Source organism: Bactrocera tryoni, chromosome 1, assembly GCF_016617805.1.
Source record: "Bactrocera tryoni isolate S06 chromosome 1, CSIRO_BtryS06_freeze2, whole genome shotgun sequence".
Classification (NCBI taxonomy): Eukaryota; Metazoa; Arthropoda; class Insecta; order Diptera; family Tephritidae; genus Bactrocera; species Bactrocera tryoni.
The window spans coordinates 1,820,511-1,840,239 of record NC_052499.1 but is presented as its reverse complement, the minus strand read 5'-3'; the positions used below and the strand labels follow the sequence as shown (position 1 = coordinate 1,840,239).

The 19,729-nt window shown below is 35.4% G+C and overlaps 1 protein-coding gene across 2 annotated transcripts in view; it reads left to right on the top strand.

The window, feature by feature from the left end:
* LOC120775658 (poly(U)-binding-splicing factor half pint) overlaps nucleotides 1-19,729 on the top strand; it is a 249,908-nt gene that overhangs the window by 185,522 nt on the left and 44,657 nt on the right. The window contains exon 1 of one of the 2 annotated variants that reach the window (XM_040105933.1): nucleotides 17,952-17,995. The exons of the other annotated variant lie outside the window; for it this stretch is intronic. Within the exon in view, the coding sequence (XP_039961867.1) occupies nucleotides 17,967-17,995 (29 nt within the window). The 5' untranslated portion in view covers nucleotides 17,952-17,966. Of the gene's footprint in view, nucleotides 1-17,951; nucleotides 17,996-19,729 lie in introns of those variants that run through there. 2 annotated transcript variants of the gene reach the window in all.

Below are 19,729 nucleotides of genomic sequence, written 5' to 3'. Positions count from 1 at the left end.
AGCTGAAATATACGCCAACTCGTGGAGAGTAGTTACTGTTCGACGTGATCAACGTTTTACACTTGTTTCAAGCGAATTTTGCGATGTGAACAATGGAGCAATGGAGTTTACATTTTTTCAGATTTTTTTTGTAGAAATTTCTCACCTCTCCTGCTTTGAAGTAGCATTTAACACTTTTATCTGATACGCCGCTATCAGCAACAATTTGCCGGTGGTGCGGATATGCGTCTAAACGGTGTGAAGCGATTTTAGCTTAAAATATCAATTCCTCGCTAGTGTTATGGGTGTCAAGGGGTTTAGTTTATAATTTTTATGGCGCTGCTAAATGCTGAAACTGTTGGAAGAAAGTTGAATTACAAAAAAAAATAAAAATATAATATGTTTTCCATTTTCTCACCTTATTCGCCCGGAAGTATGCAAAGCTATTATTTGTGCTTTTTAGAATTTATAAACTGAAAATTATAAATGCCTTCCTCATGAGTTTAGTGATCATTTTCTTTTATGTCTCGGGTTATAGGAAAGTGGTTCCAAAATACTCAACATATTATTTTTAAAAGTAGGTAAGAGTCAAAGAAGGATTCGAACCAACTCACTGCTCTCCAGAAACGTTTGAATTTTCATAATAACAGAATAGAGGAGCGAAAAGTTTGTTTCATAATTTTAATAATATGCAAAAATTCAAATTCTGCAGAAGTTTTGTAATCTAAATACACCTAAAAGCTTTGTGTGCGATATCTTGTAAGTCCTTCGCACTCCAAAATTTCAATGCAGTTGAACAACTCAGAAAAATTGCAGAGTACATTCATATGAAACACTTGAAAAAAGAAATTGTATACAGACCACTTAGACATTCATGTTAAGAAACAATAACTAAACGCCTAAAATCACACAACACTTACCGCCTATTCACCAGGCATAAGCGGCACTCAGCCACACAAACGCAGAACACTACAAAGGCACTAAAGCCAACTTAGTAAGAGTAGCGAGCGCTGCGAGAAAAATGCAAAACTAAAAGCAAATGCCACTCATTAAATAACCTAAATGGAATTCCTGAATGCAAAAGCGCAAGCCCACCGCTGACTGCTTTTTCAACGCGTACAGCTTTTTGCCATTACTGTTGGTGCGCTGACACAGCCTAGCCAGCTGATGGCTGGTGGCGGCCGACCTTCTTTCGCTGTCGGCGCTGTTGTCCTTCCGCGTTGCATACTTATAGGCGTGCAAGCGTCGTAGCCACTTCAAACACTCTATAAATCTTTCGAATGAATCCTTGAGCGTTTGCATTGCGCTCACACACATACATACATACATATGTGTATATATAAACTGTTGCAGCGCCCATTCTTCGTGTTTTGTCTCTTACTTTATTTCACTTATCTTTCGTAGCTGCATTTTTTCCGTGTTGAAAGATTTTAATTGTAAGCGCATATGGAATTTCGCCTACAATCGCTTGACAGTTTTTAATTGTTTTTGTGCATATGCAGCATTTGGCTGGCGACTGTTGCATGCTAGCCTCGAAGCCTTGCTTGCGGCAATTCACTTTGGCGGTCATGAGGAATTCATGAGACAAACAAAAATCATCGCTCGCTTAAGTACAACTCCATCAACGCGATTTGAGTGATAACCATGAGAATAAGAGAGCATCGTGGTGGAAGTAGTGATTGCCTATTATGTTTTGTTACTGTTTTTACTTTATGTGAGAGAAATAGCGAAATATTTCTTTAACTTTCGAAGGCATCGCCGTTACTGAAAGCCGAAAGGTTTGATCTCTGGATGCCTTCCAGACGACCGTTATAATACTTATGATAACACTTATATATCATTCTAGTTTTTAAGTATTTACGATTCTTTACTTTTTTTGTTTTGAAGCTTATTTTTTCAATAATTTCTCTTCTCTCTATTTTCAGGTATGTCTTTATTTTATGCATAATCTGAGGACTTACCTAGCGTAAGTAATAATTTTAACTATATATGCGAGAATGATGTAAATATTGTATAAGAAGGAGTAAAGTCTCGAATTAAAGTTCGGAATTTTTAAAATTGAAGCATTTTTAACAAAAACAAAAGAAAAAGCTCTGCTTGACGATTTTCATATCAAAGCTTTTTTGTGCTTTTATATTCCTTTGAAATATGTGCTTATAAAGCTTGTACCGCTCCGTGCATAACAATTCTCATAACTCCAAAACTCGTCCTCTAATTTAACTCTCATTCTGAACGCAACAAGCGTTCCGATTTTTTTTTTCCAAATCACTTGGTCATTATTCCCACGGCAAATTTCATATAGTTCATCATCGCTTTTACTTGTTGCAAACAACAATTTCCAGCTTGATGATTAGTGTTGTTCAAGAGCACACAATTACTTTCGTTATTCCAATTATGAGTCGCCTTTGAGCACTTCTTATAGAATAGTTACTGCAATTAGGAGAAACAAAGCCAAATGACTCAAACTTAAAATGAAGCAAACTTGCACAGTTCGCTGAGTCACTCATGTCAGCTGTCATTTCCACATGCACACGGGCTCACCATATATACATACTAACAATATGGCAGTAAAACAAATACAATGTAACTTCTTTCTTCTTCTAATAATAGTTTTTACAGCAACGTGAGGAGATGAACCAAACGCGTAAAAAATATGTTTTCCATTATTTATATATTGTATATATAAACATATATATGTATATGAGTATGTACTGATTGTGATGTCACGAGGGTAGATTGAAAAGTCAGTAGCGGTTAGGCGTTCATGCGTTTGATCAAAAACTAGTTCCATTATTTACCGATCAGAAACCACGATTTCGAAAGAGTGGCAGAGCAACTGAGTCAACTTGTCCAAACTTGACATTAAACCTTTGGTTTAAAATCCATTCAACCGATATATGTATTATCATATCAAGTTCTTACGTGGCTTCGTAACTAAATATATTGCTAATATATATAGTGACTTTTCCGCGTTTCCTTTCAGAAGCTTTATCCTTTGAACTTTTTGTAGTCTAAAATGTTATAAAGTTCGGGAATAATAGTTTAGGGTGAAATAAAAAGGTTTTCCATTAAACAAAAAAAAAACAAGCAGAGTACTTTGAGACAGAGAACCTCGAGACTGGTCTTATCTCAAAGTAGTGAAAAATTGCAGAAAATCCTCGGGAATCCATAATTTGAAGGAACAAAATTTTGGATCGAGTTGTAAGTAAACAAAAACCCGAGGTAATTCCAGAGTTAAGTCATATTGTTATGGTATATTCGACATAAAGTTCTACATATTCAAACTACCCATTCCTCAAACTCTGAAATGAAATAATTTCGATGTTCAAAGTAATCATCATTATTTATTCAGAAACTCACGGCCTTATCAAACGCTCCTCACAGTAGGTTCTTACCTCACCTTAGCCAGCGACAAAGTTTCCTTTCTTTCATGGCATACAACTTTATTTCTGCGCCTAAGTTCTTACAAGTCGGCAAAGTCTTTAATTTGTTTGCCAGAGTCAGCAACTTCAAGACGGTGAGATTACCAAGCGAAATTGAGTTATAAGTAGCAGCAGTGGCCATAACCAGAGGCAACCTAACAGCGATATCAGCATCTCAGCATCTGCCTTATCGATATATATATTCCTATCAGACTGGCAACAATAAAAACGTTGAAAAAAACTTGTGCGGTTGTCTCAACTCCGTTCATATAACTTTGCCGCGGCTTATGCTTCCACTTCGACTTCAGCAGCTTTTGTCACTCGTCATATAGTTCTGGTGACGCAAACTTCAATAACTTTGGCTTAAATTTTGTGTTGTGTATTTACAACTTTGTGAACACCGTTAGCTTACCTAAAAGTACTGTTATATTTAGTTGTATTCGTGAGCTGTGAAACTACAAACCAAAACATTTTTGTAATGCAGACGTAATGTTTGTGAACTGGGAGGTTCTTGTGGGGAGTTGCTTGCGTGGATTTCTACATGAGTACGCCTTTCTGGTTTTAGGTAGTGAGAGCTAAAGGAGGTTAGCTAGTTTGAATTATTTGCTAGTTTATACTTCCTAATGGCGACTGCACGAGGGCCTTATAAGGCCAGTCATATGAGATAAAGGTAGGCCGCGTTAGATTAGACGAAACCCTTTCTTTTATTTGCTGCTAAAGCAATTATTCAAATCTCAGTACCTATAACGACTTTAGTTATTCGATAAGCACCTAAAACCTATTAATATACTCCAAAAACATACTTGTATATCACAAAGGACGAAATCGTTATTCACACACAATACACATGGCAAAACACCTTTGTGCCGTAATAAGAGAACTTAATTCTCCGAATTTCGTAATCATGGTGTACACACGCCCACCGCGCATGCGATTGTAATCTAAGAACTCGCACGGCATCTGCATGGCAAGTAATTAAGCAAAAGCTTCTAATGAAGTTGCTCATATGAGCGGGGTCGGTGTGATGGTAATTTACGCGCGTGAAAATTTGGCTGAAATCCCCAACTGCCTGTGGTTTCTTTGCAATCTCACAATTAAATATTGTTTCCATGGCAATTGAGTTGATTATGTGAGATTTGACGCCTTCATTTGGTAGATATTTGAAGGCAAAGGACTTTCATTAATAATTCAGGCAGTTCTCCTCATCATATGTAAGTCATATAATAGCTCGGATATAACCGCGCAGGCGGTGTCTACGCTAGTAAAGAAAAATAAATCATAATTAGGATAAATGTAAAATGATTCACTCGTTTTGTATGAAAAGTTTTTCGCAACCGAGTTCATGATGAAGCCCTATATTCCATGATGTCTTGATCTTGCAAATAGCGTCTTTTAGCTCTCCTGAACATTTTCCATGAGAATATTCTATTTGTTTATGACGCATTTTCTCTCTTTCATCACTGTTCGGTCAATTTGCGGTAACCAAATTAAGAAAACTATATAAATTCTGCCAATTTAAGCTTCTCTTCTTCATACGTTTGTCATCGCAATTCGAGGAATCGAAGTTGACCGTTCAGAATATCAGTATTTCATATAAATAGCAGAAGACGTAGGCTTTTCTAATCTGCCTGGAAGACTCCTGTAGGTCTTAAATATCATTTATAGTGAATCAAGCTGGCTTTTAACCCATAATAGTCCAAGAAAAGCACTCGAGGCATCATAGGCTTGAATTTCTCTCTTTGGTATGTCAACGAGTAGTTTTCACATTCCATCAATAGATGAATTTTTACTCACCAATGATAATATTTCCAATTTATTTTTATAATCCAGAAATGTTTTTCTCAACATCAAAAAGTTTTCTTCAGAAGTTTTTGAACCGACTAAATGATTTTTTTCTAGTTTCCATTTTTGTTTTTGGTTATGCGTCCAATGGTTGCTAAATTGTCAGAATCTCACGCCACTGATCGTCTTCAAGAGATGACGGCTTCTTACCACAATTAGTTAGAAATTTTATGAAGGGCTAAAGTTCATCCAGTAAAGTCTAATTTAATGTGTTGTGCAACTTTGATTGAGCGGGAACAACATCCACTCTTGAATAAATTATTATGTGATCGAAATTAATGATCAACATTCATTTATTGCGTCTGATCTATATAACTATGATACATAGAGGCAACTTTCTGACGGTTAACTATTTCTTCAGGAAATTTATTAATTGCTCGCAATATATGTTTTTGGAAATTATTCGACAAAAGTATCACTTACTACTTTAACCCAACCACATCAATGCTTTCAGATGCTGAAGCAGGAAATTTAATAAAAAACAATATTTTATAACTTGTTTGACGTTTTTTATTATTTTTTCTTATACTTTAACTCGACAGTTTGCTAACTCCAGACCACTGTAACACTTCTATTAGGATTTCATTGGCTTTAACCGTTATACAAGTATATCTAGGCGATGTGCCGCTTTCCAAACTCATTAACCCTTTTCCACGCTTCCAAATACTCGAAATGTGTATGTTCACTTATCAAATATTTGCCCATTAATTGCTTTCGTAAGTACTTCGGGACTGGTAACTTTCCTCTATGCTGTTTTATAACGCAAAATTGTGTACATGCGCACACACACATACACCGGTGCCATTAAAAGGCCTGCTTCAGCGCTTATCATATTTCAAATATTGCAATTTTAGGTCAAACATTTAGCAAACGAAAAAAAATCACTTCGCCCCACCAACCTTACGGCTAAGACACTAAAATTACCGAACGTATCGTTTCTATTCTATTTTCTCCTTCTCCTTTTCCACCTCCTTTCACCTTTATCGGCGAATCGTTATAAAATATGTTTTCTTATTTTATTCCTTGCAGCAAATACATTTCTGGCAGACTCCTGCAGATAGGCAAAGCTCCTACAGGCACACACAAACACATATGCTCGCACAACCCGCATACTAACTGTACATTTTCACATTTGCTTAGTTTGCACATTTTCGGCTAATTTATGTTGCACGATTACTTCACGTTGTTGCCACTTAAAGTTTCGGCCTTATATTTCCTTTCGTGTCTTTGTGTGTATATGTTGCTTATTGTTATATAAGGGTTTATTTAGCGGGGTGTGCATGTGTATGTGTGTATGTATGTATGCAACTTTATATAATATACCCTTTTTAATTCTCCAGCGCCAGTTGTGGCAATATATACGCAGAAACCAGGTTGTTGCATATTCCTCGGTTGAAGTGTGAAGGCGCCCATTTCTTTGCGTGTGTGTGTGCGTTTGCACATTTTTGTATAGGTATTAGAGTGGCCTGATATTGATTTTTCATAAATCGCAAGTGTTCACAAATATTTTAGTTGGAAATCATTAGGCACCCGCATAGACACACACACGCACACACGTATACATATCAATTTACTGCGGTGTAATTACTAACACATCTGCATTATTTGTATATAGAAGCAGCAATTTCGACGCTTTGAAAGTTGGTTATTAACTTCTTATATAACAGGCAATTATATTTTCTCAGCAGAGCGAACTAGTGGTAATATGACTCCGAAATAAACCTTTGGAATATTGACGCAAGGGTGTCCACACGCCACCAAAATGTAGCGAGCTGATAGTTTCGTACATATATAAGTCATTCATATAAATATGAGCAAAATGTAATTAATAAAGAATTCATTATATATTGTATAATGCGATGTGAATGTTGCTTAAACGAAAGTGCCGCCTCCAGCTAAGAGAAAAGTGGACGTTGACATTCCCACACACTGACCTAGAACTCAAAACTTAGAACACTTGATCAAAATCATCACGAAAGTTACTTCTTTCTTTGCGGCAGACAGGATTCTATAAATTATTGAAGCAGGTGGGCGGCATAGATATCCAAATACCTTCAAATATCTTAAACATTAGCCGATTTGTGCCATTTTTTTACTATTTTTCTATATTGAAAGATAGTATTAAACAAAAATATTTGCAATGTCTAAATAAAAAAAACTATCCTAAATATGTACGAAGAAACTGTCTATTTCTTGAAGACCGGCAGCAAACCTGATACTTTTCCGACTAAAACGTTAAGAGAGGCCAGAAATAGACTGAAGCTACTCTCCTATGCTTTAAGACTCATAGTCTTGTTAAGTCATGTCAGTTTAAAAAAGAAAGCCGGTATTCCAGGTAACCTGTTCTATCCCATATTTATACACATTATCACTAAAATATTCACTACGTCCCGAAAGTCTTAGTTAGGCATAAAGTTACATTATTTTCTATTCAATTGCTAACGCTGAAGCTCTTTCAGCTGGTAGCTGGATTTCACACTCTTTCAACCAAAGAAAGGAAAGTCTACTTTGTACGATCTTTGCTGACGATGTTAAACTTTTACTTTCAATATCATCATATATTCCTCGCTCCTGTTTTCTGTACCAATTTCGAAACTAACTTTGGTTGCGGCGGAGCTGTGGTCCGCTGTACAAATTTCCGCATCTACCATTGAAATGGTCGGTCGTTCAAATCGGTGTAAAAGCTACATAGTATTTCAGATTTAAAAAGTAATTCAACTTTGAGGTTATGCTAATCATATATGTTGGTAAAAGTCTAGAGCCTTAAAAATATGTGTGAGCAAGTATGACAAGTCTTCTGAAAACATTATGTATACAAGAAAATAACCTAGAAAATATAGTCTATATTCAGGCGAACTAAAAAAATAAAATAAATATAAGTAATAAGTAGGAATATTTATCTAGGGCTAACTCTTTCTTTTCCTAATATTATTATTATTATTGATAAAATGCCAATAAAGTTATAGTAAAATAATCTCCTTAATATCAAATAATAAAGGCCCATGTATCTGAGATATAAACATTTTCATTAATTTTTTAAGCTCGTTTTATTTAAAAACTCTAGCCCACAAGAATTTTAACTTCAACTTTTTTATGTATTAAATACAAGTCGCTTCCGCCCCTTTGCCATTACTTCGAAAGGTTATTAGTTTTATGACCACTTTTTACGACTTTGTGTGTCGATATGGCTTATTTACACATACTTGCGTATAGTAAAAGCGGGCACATAGGGGACTTTCGAGTAATAATGAAATAGCTGAACTTGCAAGGAAATTTAAGTATGCAGTTAAAACTTATAGTCCATTTAATTCTATTTTGAAAAAGCCAACAACATTCACTAAATATTACAACAACAACGTAAGTGTTGCCATTGTGATCTCGATAGAAAATAAAATTGTGTTGAAAGCAAAAGGAAATGTTTGTCAAAGGCATTGTTATTAAAAAAAAAAAATCAGTACAAAATTGTGAAACAGAATAAAACTTAATTTTTTTAAGCAATGTATATATTTATTGACAGTATTCCCTCATGATATATTTTCGCAAAGTATTTTTATTGCTTTTGTCAAGCCTCATTTAGAATGAAATTAATATGAATTATCACTACAATCTCAAAAAAATTAAACCACTATATGTGAAATTTTCTAATTTTTCTTGTGAAAATTTTTCCTATAAAAAGAACCGAACATTGCAATGCAATAAATATTATTTTAAAAGAGTTGGAAAAATGCCTCAACCCATTCGGTCGGTACAATTTTCATTTCAGTATTTGCAATCTACGTTCATAACTGAAACTCCGTATAAACACATTTTATATCCGAGGCTATTTTCTTCTTTTCATTGTTAGGGGTTTTTACGAGGCGGGTCCCAAACCCAGCGCACAACCCTGGGGAGGAAATGTTTCACCTCTCACTTTAGTTCGCCTTCAAAAGGTTGTTTTTTGGCTACTCAGAGAATACTTGGTCTAAGACCGGAAGTTTTGAGCTAATTGAGCCATATGCAAAATAATCGTTCTGGCCACTTCCAGGAGAATGACGCTCAGACAACTTTCCTTACTTGCGCGAACTTCTACACATGGCTCCATCCCCCATTATGTGTATTCTTTTTTTACTTTTTTGGTTAAAGAATTATTGGAAGAGTAACAAAGTAGATATTAAAATAATAAGTCACTAGAATAACTCTGCCTTTTAATAGGAAAACAATTGTTTTAGGTATTATTTTATTGTGAAACTTTGAATTCTCACCAACTGCTTTCCTGGAATATTCTTCTCCAGTTAGTTTCTTCCCCTAAAGTGTATATATATACCATAATTATACATTTATAAAAATTTATCACCATTTCGCATATCAAGCAACAATAGACACAGGTCTTTTCTCTTAAATTTAACACATTGAAAGAGATTAATAAGCTTTGTGGTCTGTGGTCATGCATTAGGTGAACTTATGTCAACATACTTGCATATGTGTGCAGTGAAAGTATATCCACGCTTACATGCCGCTAATATATAATATTAAGGTTAAAAGGTGCAAAGAGAAGTGAAGTGAAGTTTACTTAACTCTGGAGCTCTCGGCACTCCATAGTCGATAAACTATCGTTGCAACAAGTTCAAAGAGGACAACACCGACGGACATGCTGAGATACTGCAATAAAAATCAGGATTAAATTATGTCGCTGCAAAAGTGCATGACTTTTACGCACACACACACACCAGCTTACTCATAGTCACTTAATTTAAAACGCACAAATCATTCCTACGCTCGCTACAGTATTGCGAGTGCGCGTGTCAGTCGCTATAAAGTTTCCATTTAAAGTTAGCAACCCAGTAGGAAAACTCTTGGTTGTTGTGGACCTTATCGTGAGTTTCGTTTTGCAGTTGGGTTTTTGGTGGTCATGATCAGATTTAGGTTTTTTCATATTTAAGTAATTTTGCTAATTTATTTATAACTTTTTGTTTTTATTATTAATTTTTTGTTGTTTCACAAGTAGTTTCTATTTTATTTTCATTTTTTTATATTTGTAAAATTTTAAACTCCCTTCTTGCTAATTTTAATTTAATGACTGTTATCATCTTTCCTTTCATGAATTTCTCTTCTTATTTTCATTTATTCATACTCTTTCTGTCTTTTAGTTCTAAATACGAACACTAAACTAGAATTCTTCTTCTTGAGTTGGCTTTTCCGGCTCAAATACGCTTAGTTATATGCGCTCATTTGTTGCGTTTATGTGCAGCCCATGTATATGTATGCGTGTGTGCATATTTGATATCACTTAGTTGCTTGCAACCACGTCTTCCATTCCGCTTACCGACTGCAACTAACATGGCAAATATTTCAATTTGTGGTCCCCTTGATTCATCAATGAATTTATTGCTTGGATAGTTTCTGTACTTGAAAGGGGCGTTGTCGCATGCCACAATTTGATTATATGAATTTAAGGTGTATAAGTGGTATGAGTTTAATGCTGGAACGCCGCAACGAGCTGCATCGCTAACCTACTGCTGAGTCTCATCGAGGCATAATTAGCTTGATCACTGTGAAACTGTGCTTTGATAGTTGGATTTCGTATATCTATTTTGACCTTTTTTTGAAGAAAAGTACTTAAGACTAACTGTGAAGTTTAAGGAAATAAGAAGGTAATATTGGGGAGTAATATTGGAAACTAAAAGTTGTGTTCAAGAAATTGTTTATATAATTCTTTGGTTAATCTAAGAATCTTTCGCAACAAACATTATGCTATTTGGAGGTTTGGCTTCGCTGGAGAGTAAGCTTGTCTGGAAATTTTACTTAGCTTAGTGAAAGCTTAGAAATCACATCTATGAAACCAAGCCAGCGCTGTTATTGACCTATTGCCAAGTGTATGATGTCAACATGAACTGAAGTCAAATAAATACCTAAATTGCCATAGAAAAGACCACTCGTATTTGCCATGAAGTAGGTCCTTCTAGGATTCAGCTTAACAAGAAGTGAGTTCTGAATGCTTGTCATCCACTTCTTCGCATTCATTCTTCCACTCTTCACATCCACGATAACATTCAACGCCGAACATCCATACTTTCTATCCAATTTTCGCATAACAAATATATATGTCCATACTTGTTAAAAGAATTTTTTTTAAATTTATTGCGCATGACAGGGGTTCAAATTGGCAGTGTTTCTTCTTTAAAAATTTAATATATTTGCATATCAATCATTATTGAACACAACGCTGACCCTTTCTTACATTAAATTAGCAGATAATTTTAGGTAAGCAAATATTCCAACTATGGTTCAAACCAAATACGCATACCATGTACCTCGTAAACATTTAGCGGCAGTCCACCCTTAACTATCAATTTGAATAAAATGTTACTCATACGTCATGTACCCACTTTGGAGTGTGTAGTCATTAGGCACGCTTGGAAAGAATGCATTGAAAGACGATACATTTCGTATCACTTATTTGCAAGAGTTTACCGTTACCTAGGCATACACTTATCCATACACCCATAGAAGAACATTATGCCCGGCAATTATTTGTTTGCAAGCTGAATATATGCATGTTTATAAATATATTTGTGTGTGTATGTCGATTAGCTTTGCACCTGCCATATACTGTCGGAATGTGTCCACTAAAGACACGCAGGCGAACACATAAAAGTGAGGTTAAATGTCTAATCCAATTTGTTTGCTTTTGGGGTGACTTAGTATGGCTTCTTCACAGCCATGAGTTGTAGGTGGTGTGTAGCGCAGCTGAAACATATAAGGTGTAGCATAGTTGCTGTCGAACACACAATTTTTGTGCATGTTGCTGTTGCCTTACCTATGCAAGCACATACAATTGTATGGTCGTCGGTTTGTTGGTTCGTTTTATTTTTTGTTTTTGGCTGAAAACTATGCTTACCATGCTGGTATTGTAATTGTTCAATGCAATGCTGGGAAAATTGAGAAATTTCTACTTCTGCATTCATTGTGTGGCATCACAAATTGTACGTTGCATTGTTGTTATTGCATTACACCTACACACCGGCGGCAATCTATTTTCTTAATTGTTTTCCTGCTGCTGTTTTGCTGCTTCTAACTGTAGTTTTCAATCAATAACTTTCTGTTGTTTGCTTGTTTAACTTTGTAGTTTTACCAATTTCCAAATTTCCCTTTACTCCCGAGCCCTTGTACTGACTTTTAATTCTTGCTCTTTCGTGAACTCCTCTTGTCTGTTTTTATTTCCATTTGCACCCAAACCTTGCTGCTCTTGTGTCACCAAACTCCAACTATATAGTATACGTCTGAGATTTGCCGATTGTTGTTTATTGAAATTTTTGTTCAATTTGAACTCTTTTCACTTCATTTTCTCAGTTTCCACATTTTGAATTTCATTTAATAAATTAATTTCAATATATGCCAACTGGAATCAAGAGCGAGAATTTTTATTGAGATGTGGAGCCCTTTCTATAATAGTTTCTATTATTTTCTTAAAACTTGTGCTCCATTCCATAATCGATAAGGTCAAATCAGACATTTTAAAGAGTTCTTTTTATTTTTTACTAAATTCGATTTTGTTATGCCACATTCTATTCATAAATATTAATGACCCTGAGAGCCATGTATCGATTATAGCGATCTTCAACTCCTTCGAATTATCTTTTGCTTCCAACGAGAACTTTTTTCGGCGATTATCCCTTCATTGCCCAAAAGCTTCTTGTTGAGCTCTTAAAAACGAAATTATTCCTAGGAATTCGAAGCCCAATTCGTACATATTTACTATCGTTTGCATTGTTTAGCGAGCGTTTTTTTGTTTTCAAAATTTTCCCCGCCATTTTGTAAATCTGACTTTTCGGTAACCCTATATCTTAGTCGAAATTAATGATTTTCACTTTTGAGAATAGTTGATCAAGGCGTTTCTCAATATCGAGACGCCATAGCTTTTACTCAGCTGATAATTGTTGGATCCTTCCTCGTTTTGATTTGCAACGGGGCTAAACTTATGGAGCTTGCTTCTTTCAGTATCGATAAAAAAAACTTCTTATTATAAGATGTATTATTATTGTCAACCTCAACCATTATGCTTGCACTTATTGTATATTTGGTAGTCGAAAAAGTTTTTTCGTATTTCTAATCAAACTTCAACTCATTATTTTTTTTATTAATATTAATAAATAAATAAACAAATGTGTACCATTTTGGTCGACCACTTTTAGCTAATTTTCTGCTAGAGACATTACTCCATCAGTGTAAATCGAAATTTTGAAGCAAGCGAAACAATGGTTACAAATGCTACACAAGCTGATACAGGAACCTCTCCGTAAACTTCTCAAATTTCATTGGTGGCTGGCTTGCGTGGCATTCTTCCCTTTTTTATACAAAAATTTCAAAATATAGCGAATTTCTTCATTATTTTCACTTATTTTTGAACAGCCGGAACTTTTTTTCAACTTCTCCCAATTTTTTTTTTTTTTGATTAAAAAAAGCTTAAAATCTCACCTTTTCCACACTATATGCCATGACACAATGTGGTTGGTAGCACTGGAGATATACGATTGCAACGGCATCAATTGACAAAATACGAAAATACTTTTTCGACTATATTTTCGAATATGTTTTTTTGGTTCATCGAAAAAGTTTGGAAAGTCTAAAGAGTTTCGAAATCTGGCTAAGAACGTGCCTCATTGTGGTACAATTTTATATTATGTCCGTTTGTTATTCTGCTTTCGTGAGGTAATATTTTAGAGGCATCTATGCAAATCGGTTCAGAAATTTTGAAAATTAAATTCCTTCAACATTTTTCGACTTGTTATTTAAGTTCAGTTTCTGTTGCACCATATGAAAAGTTCTATAACTGTTTCACATTCATACGAAGGAGAACGGGTTTACTTACTTCAGTTACTCAAGCTAAGTATTTCTCTGAGAACCGGTTAAGCCAAACTGTTTTTGTTGATTTCTAATCAACTTTTCAAGTCTTAAAAAGTTTTGAAGCCCATCTACAAAGATGCTATTGCTATGACCGTTACGTAATAATCTAAGCAAGTACTTACCTATATGAGCTGCCTTCAAATCTTGCTTTGCTGAAAAGCTCTTTAAATTGACACAATTTATAGTTTTTTTTACTAAACAAGTTTCAGAAATTTGGCAAATAAACTACCATATAACCAACGCAAAACAAAAAAGTATACTTTCGAAAAAAATAGCAGCAAGCAACTTTTCCAAGTAACACTAATCTGCTTAGTGACGATTATGAAGAATATCCTTTAAAGCACTCGTTGACCTAAATTCGCAACTAACAAAGTTTGCAGCATTTTCATTAAAAACCAAAACGCAAAAAAAAAAGAAAAATCAAAAACAACAAGTACGAGTGAACCGCACGACAACTGATAACAGTCGGCGACGACCGAAAATGTTCCACACAGTTAAATGCACTCAAAGGATAATAAATGAACACAGATGCTCGCAGAGCTTACCAAATTGCACGCATGCGTGCGTGTGTTCGAGCACAAACGTGTTGTGAGAATGTGTGTATGCGTGGATGTGTGTAGGTGTGGCTGTGCGTCCGGGTGCGAGTTCACAGGATGTTGTGGCACAGTCGCAATTGTTGAGCGGCGCTTAAAATGAATTAAGAATTTTCTAAACTCTGGGTGGTTGCATGACTCCCAAACACCCACACGCACACACACACACATAATATATACACGTGAAGCTTACGCGCACCCACTGGCATTGTTATGTCGCCTAACGCTCGCTGCAGTTGAACTGCGTTCAGTTTCTGAAGTATTTTCATGTATTCTCCGGCGCTGCGGTTAGTCGCAGCCCAAAAAGCAATTCAGAAAATAAAATCAAAATAACATTCAAAAGCCAAACTGTGTGCCAACAATAGTTAGCTGCTTAGTTGCGGCGTAGCGAATCGACACCCGGCGGGCGGGATCCTACGGAAACTAGCGGCTGCTTTATGCGCGACACTTGAAAGAGAAAACCAGTTTTTTTTTCATTTTCCCATCTTCGCATGTCTGCCCCATACGCCTAATAAGGGTGTGTACTTAGTGCTGCTAGTTTTCCAAGAAGTTTAAGGAAGCGTGCGTTGCTGTTGTATGCTCGTCGTATACGTGGTGTCGAAAACGGCAAGCTTTTTCCACTGGGATTTGTGGCATATTTATTTCAAGATTTGGAAGTGCTGTCTTTTATGTGTTGTTGGGCTTTTGTGGGAGTTTAAGTAGGGAGCAGGGTTTTAAATTTTCTTTTTCGATGCGTGATGTCTGAAGAATATTGGTTGAATTTCAAGTTGATTGGAGCAAAACTGACGAAATTTTGAGTATTTTTGTACCACATTTGTTTTTCGGAAAATCATGCGAAAAAATGGTTAAAATGGTTAAAAAAAAAAAATATTTCTTTCCTAATTTGCAAATATTATATATTATATTATTTTAGAAAAAATCAATGAACTCAACACTTAACTCAAGCTCAAATTATTATATTTTAATTAATAAACAAAATTGATCTGGAAATAAAAAAATATATTTTAATTCTAGATCTTCAACTCAAATAAAAATCGAAGAAATGCATTAAAAGCAATAAATGAAATAAAGGATTTTCCACTGATTTTGGAAAAATACCATTTCATTGATTAAATATGTTTATACTTGTATCATAAAATAGTAGAGATTTTACCTTCTACTCCTAAAGGTAGGCTAAAAAACTGTGTATATCGTTTATATATAGAGTTCCTTTATGTTAAAAAATATTTTTCTGATTTTACATGAAATATAAATCAAAAATATCACTAAAATAAATTATTGCAATCTTAAAGGTCAGCAGTTTTGTCTATGTCTCCGTTGTAAATATTGGTCCGAAACTCAGAATGCAATTTAGGAAAGGTATTTACCCAAATACACACCTCCATGAAAATATTTCGTATACTAAATAAATAAATCGTATCGTAACAAAAAACGTATGCTGCAACAACGTGTTGCAAGCTACATGATTGCCCCAAGTCTGCGAGAAATTACGATTTATACCGCTTACCTTGCTGTCTGCCGCGTATTAGCGCAGCGCGCGTGCCTATCGCCCACGAGCAAGCCATCTCGTGCTACTTTGCTGGCAATTGCGCACACGCGCACCCACGCCGCTCTCATAAGCCACGGCATTATGACTTGAGTGGCTCAATTCAAGTAACTCGAAAATAGATGGTTGTCGTGTAGTGCCTTTTACAAGCTGATTCTGCGCTTTGTTTATTTGCTTTTCGGATAGGCCTTTTTTGTACCCAGCCGTAATGTGTTGCTTAAGCATCTTTTGTTTTAGCAACTGAAAGCATTTATATTCCTTCCTCCATAGGAAACTATAATTTTTTGCTTTATCAAGCTTATGCACATTTCTATATTAGTTTGAATCGTTATTGAAACACTTTAAAACTTGTCGCATACTATTTTTGGTTTTTGTCTTATCTCTTTATCGCTGACATTTATCTAAAGTTCTCAAAAATCATTTTTCCTTATCTGTATATTATTCTTTCTGCAAAACATTGAGCTAAGTGCACCTCTAAAGGCTTCTAAATAGGCAACCAGCCTCTGGGCTGCACTTGTTTCATAAACGTCACTTAAAAGGGAAGAGTTACCTTGAAAAATATATAAAATCCAATTTTCATATGCCTTGGATTGATTTCCAACTGCAATTAACCCAACCCTACCGGTTTGGCTTGTGTTTGTATTTTGCGGCGTCTGTCTTATGGCAGTGCTGCTTTAGCGATTTAAGTTCATGCCACATTGACGCACAAGCACACAGCTCGTTGCATGCATTTGATGTGCACTTGTGCGGCTTCTTCATGTTGCAGCTCAGCTCAATCAGCCAGTCAACCAAACAACCTAACGAGCGGCAATAGGAAACTGACTGATGCAACAAATGCATGCATACACACTTACAAGCGCACCTATGAGTAGTGTAAGGCACTCACCCTAAAACCAAAAACGGAATGAATGACAACAACAGCAACAATGGTTGTAACTGTTATATGGATGTGGAAGAGTGGCGGCAAAGCCTTGCAACAGAATAAAAGTGTAAATACTTATGCAACCACCACCAGCAATAATAGCAACAACCGCAATAACAATAAGCAAATGCAAGCAACGAAAGCAACAACAACATCACTCAAAATTTCCAGCGCTTACTGGTAACTGTTCATTGCCTGCCGCGGCTGCAGTTCTACCAACGTTACACTTCATTTCGCAATTCAGTTGGAAAAATTCTTCTTCACGTCCGCACAATTTCCGGTTACCGAGTGGCAAGCAAACGAAATTCACCGCTGATTTATTTATTTATTTATTCATTGCATTTATTTACAATTTGCGTGTTGACTAATGTTCGACTATTTTTTCGGTTGATCTGGCGGTTGGCGCGCGCCTCGCACACACACACACTCACACTTGCAAACAAGCTCGTATAAAATTCTGTGCTGGCCCTCATCAAATACAGTTACTTATTCAGCGTGCGATTTTTTTTGGTTTGCTGCTGCAACCACGCTTCTACGAACGTACACAAGTGGCATGTTGCATGCTGTTAGCGTTCAGCAAAAACAACAATTGTGCACCTAAAGTGTTGATTTCAATACTTTCCGGTCAATTAAATATTACGAGTTGCGAGAGCAAAAAGTGTGCAACTTTTTTCATCGTTGACTTAAACAACTTGCGTGTGCAAAAGTGGAGAGTTTAGTGGCAAGCAGGCGAATTAATAGTTTTCATTTAAAATTATTTACGCGCAAACCTGGCCAAGATGAATTATTTGGACGCAATGCTGGCGTGGTAAGACGAAATAAAAATAAAAAATAAATAAAATTTTGTTTGATAAAAAATTAGTTTATAATTTAGATTCCTAATCTTTTTTGCAATTTTTAGTTTTAACTAAAAATAATGGGATTATCATCAGGTAGTCGAAAAAGTCCTTTCGTATTTTGTCAGCAGATGTCGTTGCAGTCGTATATCTCAAGTGCTACCAATCACATTTTGGGGTTTCACATAGTCTCATAAAGTTATAAGCTATAACGATCGGATAACATTGCGTTCAAAGTTGTATTTGCGTAAACTTATTTTAGCATGCAATCCAACAACACATTTTTTAAACTAGTGTAAAAATTGATGATATTATGATTTTACGATGCTTTATGACACGTTGTGAGTACCCAATTGTGTCATGGTATATAGTGTTGGTAAGGTGAGATTTTAAGCTTTATTTAACCAAAAAAAAAATAAAATTTCTGGGAAGTTGGAAAAAAGTTCCAGCTGTTCAAAACTTAGTAAAAATAATGAAAAATTCCGTTAAATTTTGAAAATTTTGTATAAAAAGGGGAAGAATGCCACGCAAGTCACCAATGAAATATGTGAAGTTTACGGAGACGATGCTGTGTCAGTTCGGGTAGCACAACAATGGTTCGCTCGCTCCCATTCTGGAAATCTCGAAATTTCGATTTACACTGACGGAATAATGTCTCTAGCAAAAAGTGGTCGACCAAAATGGTGCATATTTATTTATTTATTTATTAGTATAAATATAAAAAAATAAGTTGTAGTTTGATTAGAATTACGAAAAGACTTTTCCGACTACCCAATATATAAATAATCAGGCTGACGAGACAAAGCGTTTATCACTTTACCTTGGCCTAAGTCCTTGCTTACCCGTTTATATTCGCGTTTTTCGCTTATGATTTTCTAACTCACATACATTTTCGAAAATACATACTTTTAGTTTTCATTAATATCCTTGCTCACAATTGAAAAATATCACACTTTCAAATGCTTTCTTTCTCAAAGAGTAAAAATTATTGTAGCAAAAAATACTTGAACCGCAAACAACAGAAATGCAATAATTCCTTTGATGGATTTTCATTTGATTAGTAATTTAATCGAATCTCGAATTCTACGCAAAAATTTCAATATTATTCCAATTTACTTTGAAAAGCCGAGCATTAATTACACATTATTTCCAATCAAGACACAAAGAAGTTGCGCATAGAAGCATGCAAAACAAATTCCATAACTGAAAATTAGGCAAAGAAAGTGCAAAGTTATTCTCCCAATGCAAAGAAGTCTCGACAACTTTTTCAAACCACTGCAAAATCCGATTAAGAACTTTTGCCGCCACTAATATTGCATACCTTTGCAGAAATTTGCGCAAGTGACGCAGCTACCCACTAAGAAAATGCTCAAGCAGCGAAGGAAAAAAGTGTCAAGCAACTAAAGTTTTGTAGAATTTCAGAAAAAGAATGTGGCAGTGAATATATATTTATCAGGAATGACGTGAAATAATCGATTGGGTATTCCTTTTGGTTCAAAACAATATTTTTGGAAATTTAGCGGCCCAAACCAAAAATCGAATACTTTGATGTCAGTGCATCACTCCCTGCCGGATTTCTTCTATGGTATATCAGCGTATATTAGTTTTCTAACTAACTGTGATTGTGCCTAAGTTGTTGTTAGCAAAGAAAAACTGCTGTTATTAATTGCACAGCAAGAATTTCGAAATTATTCAGCTCAGCTACA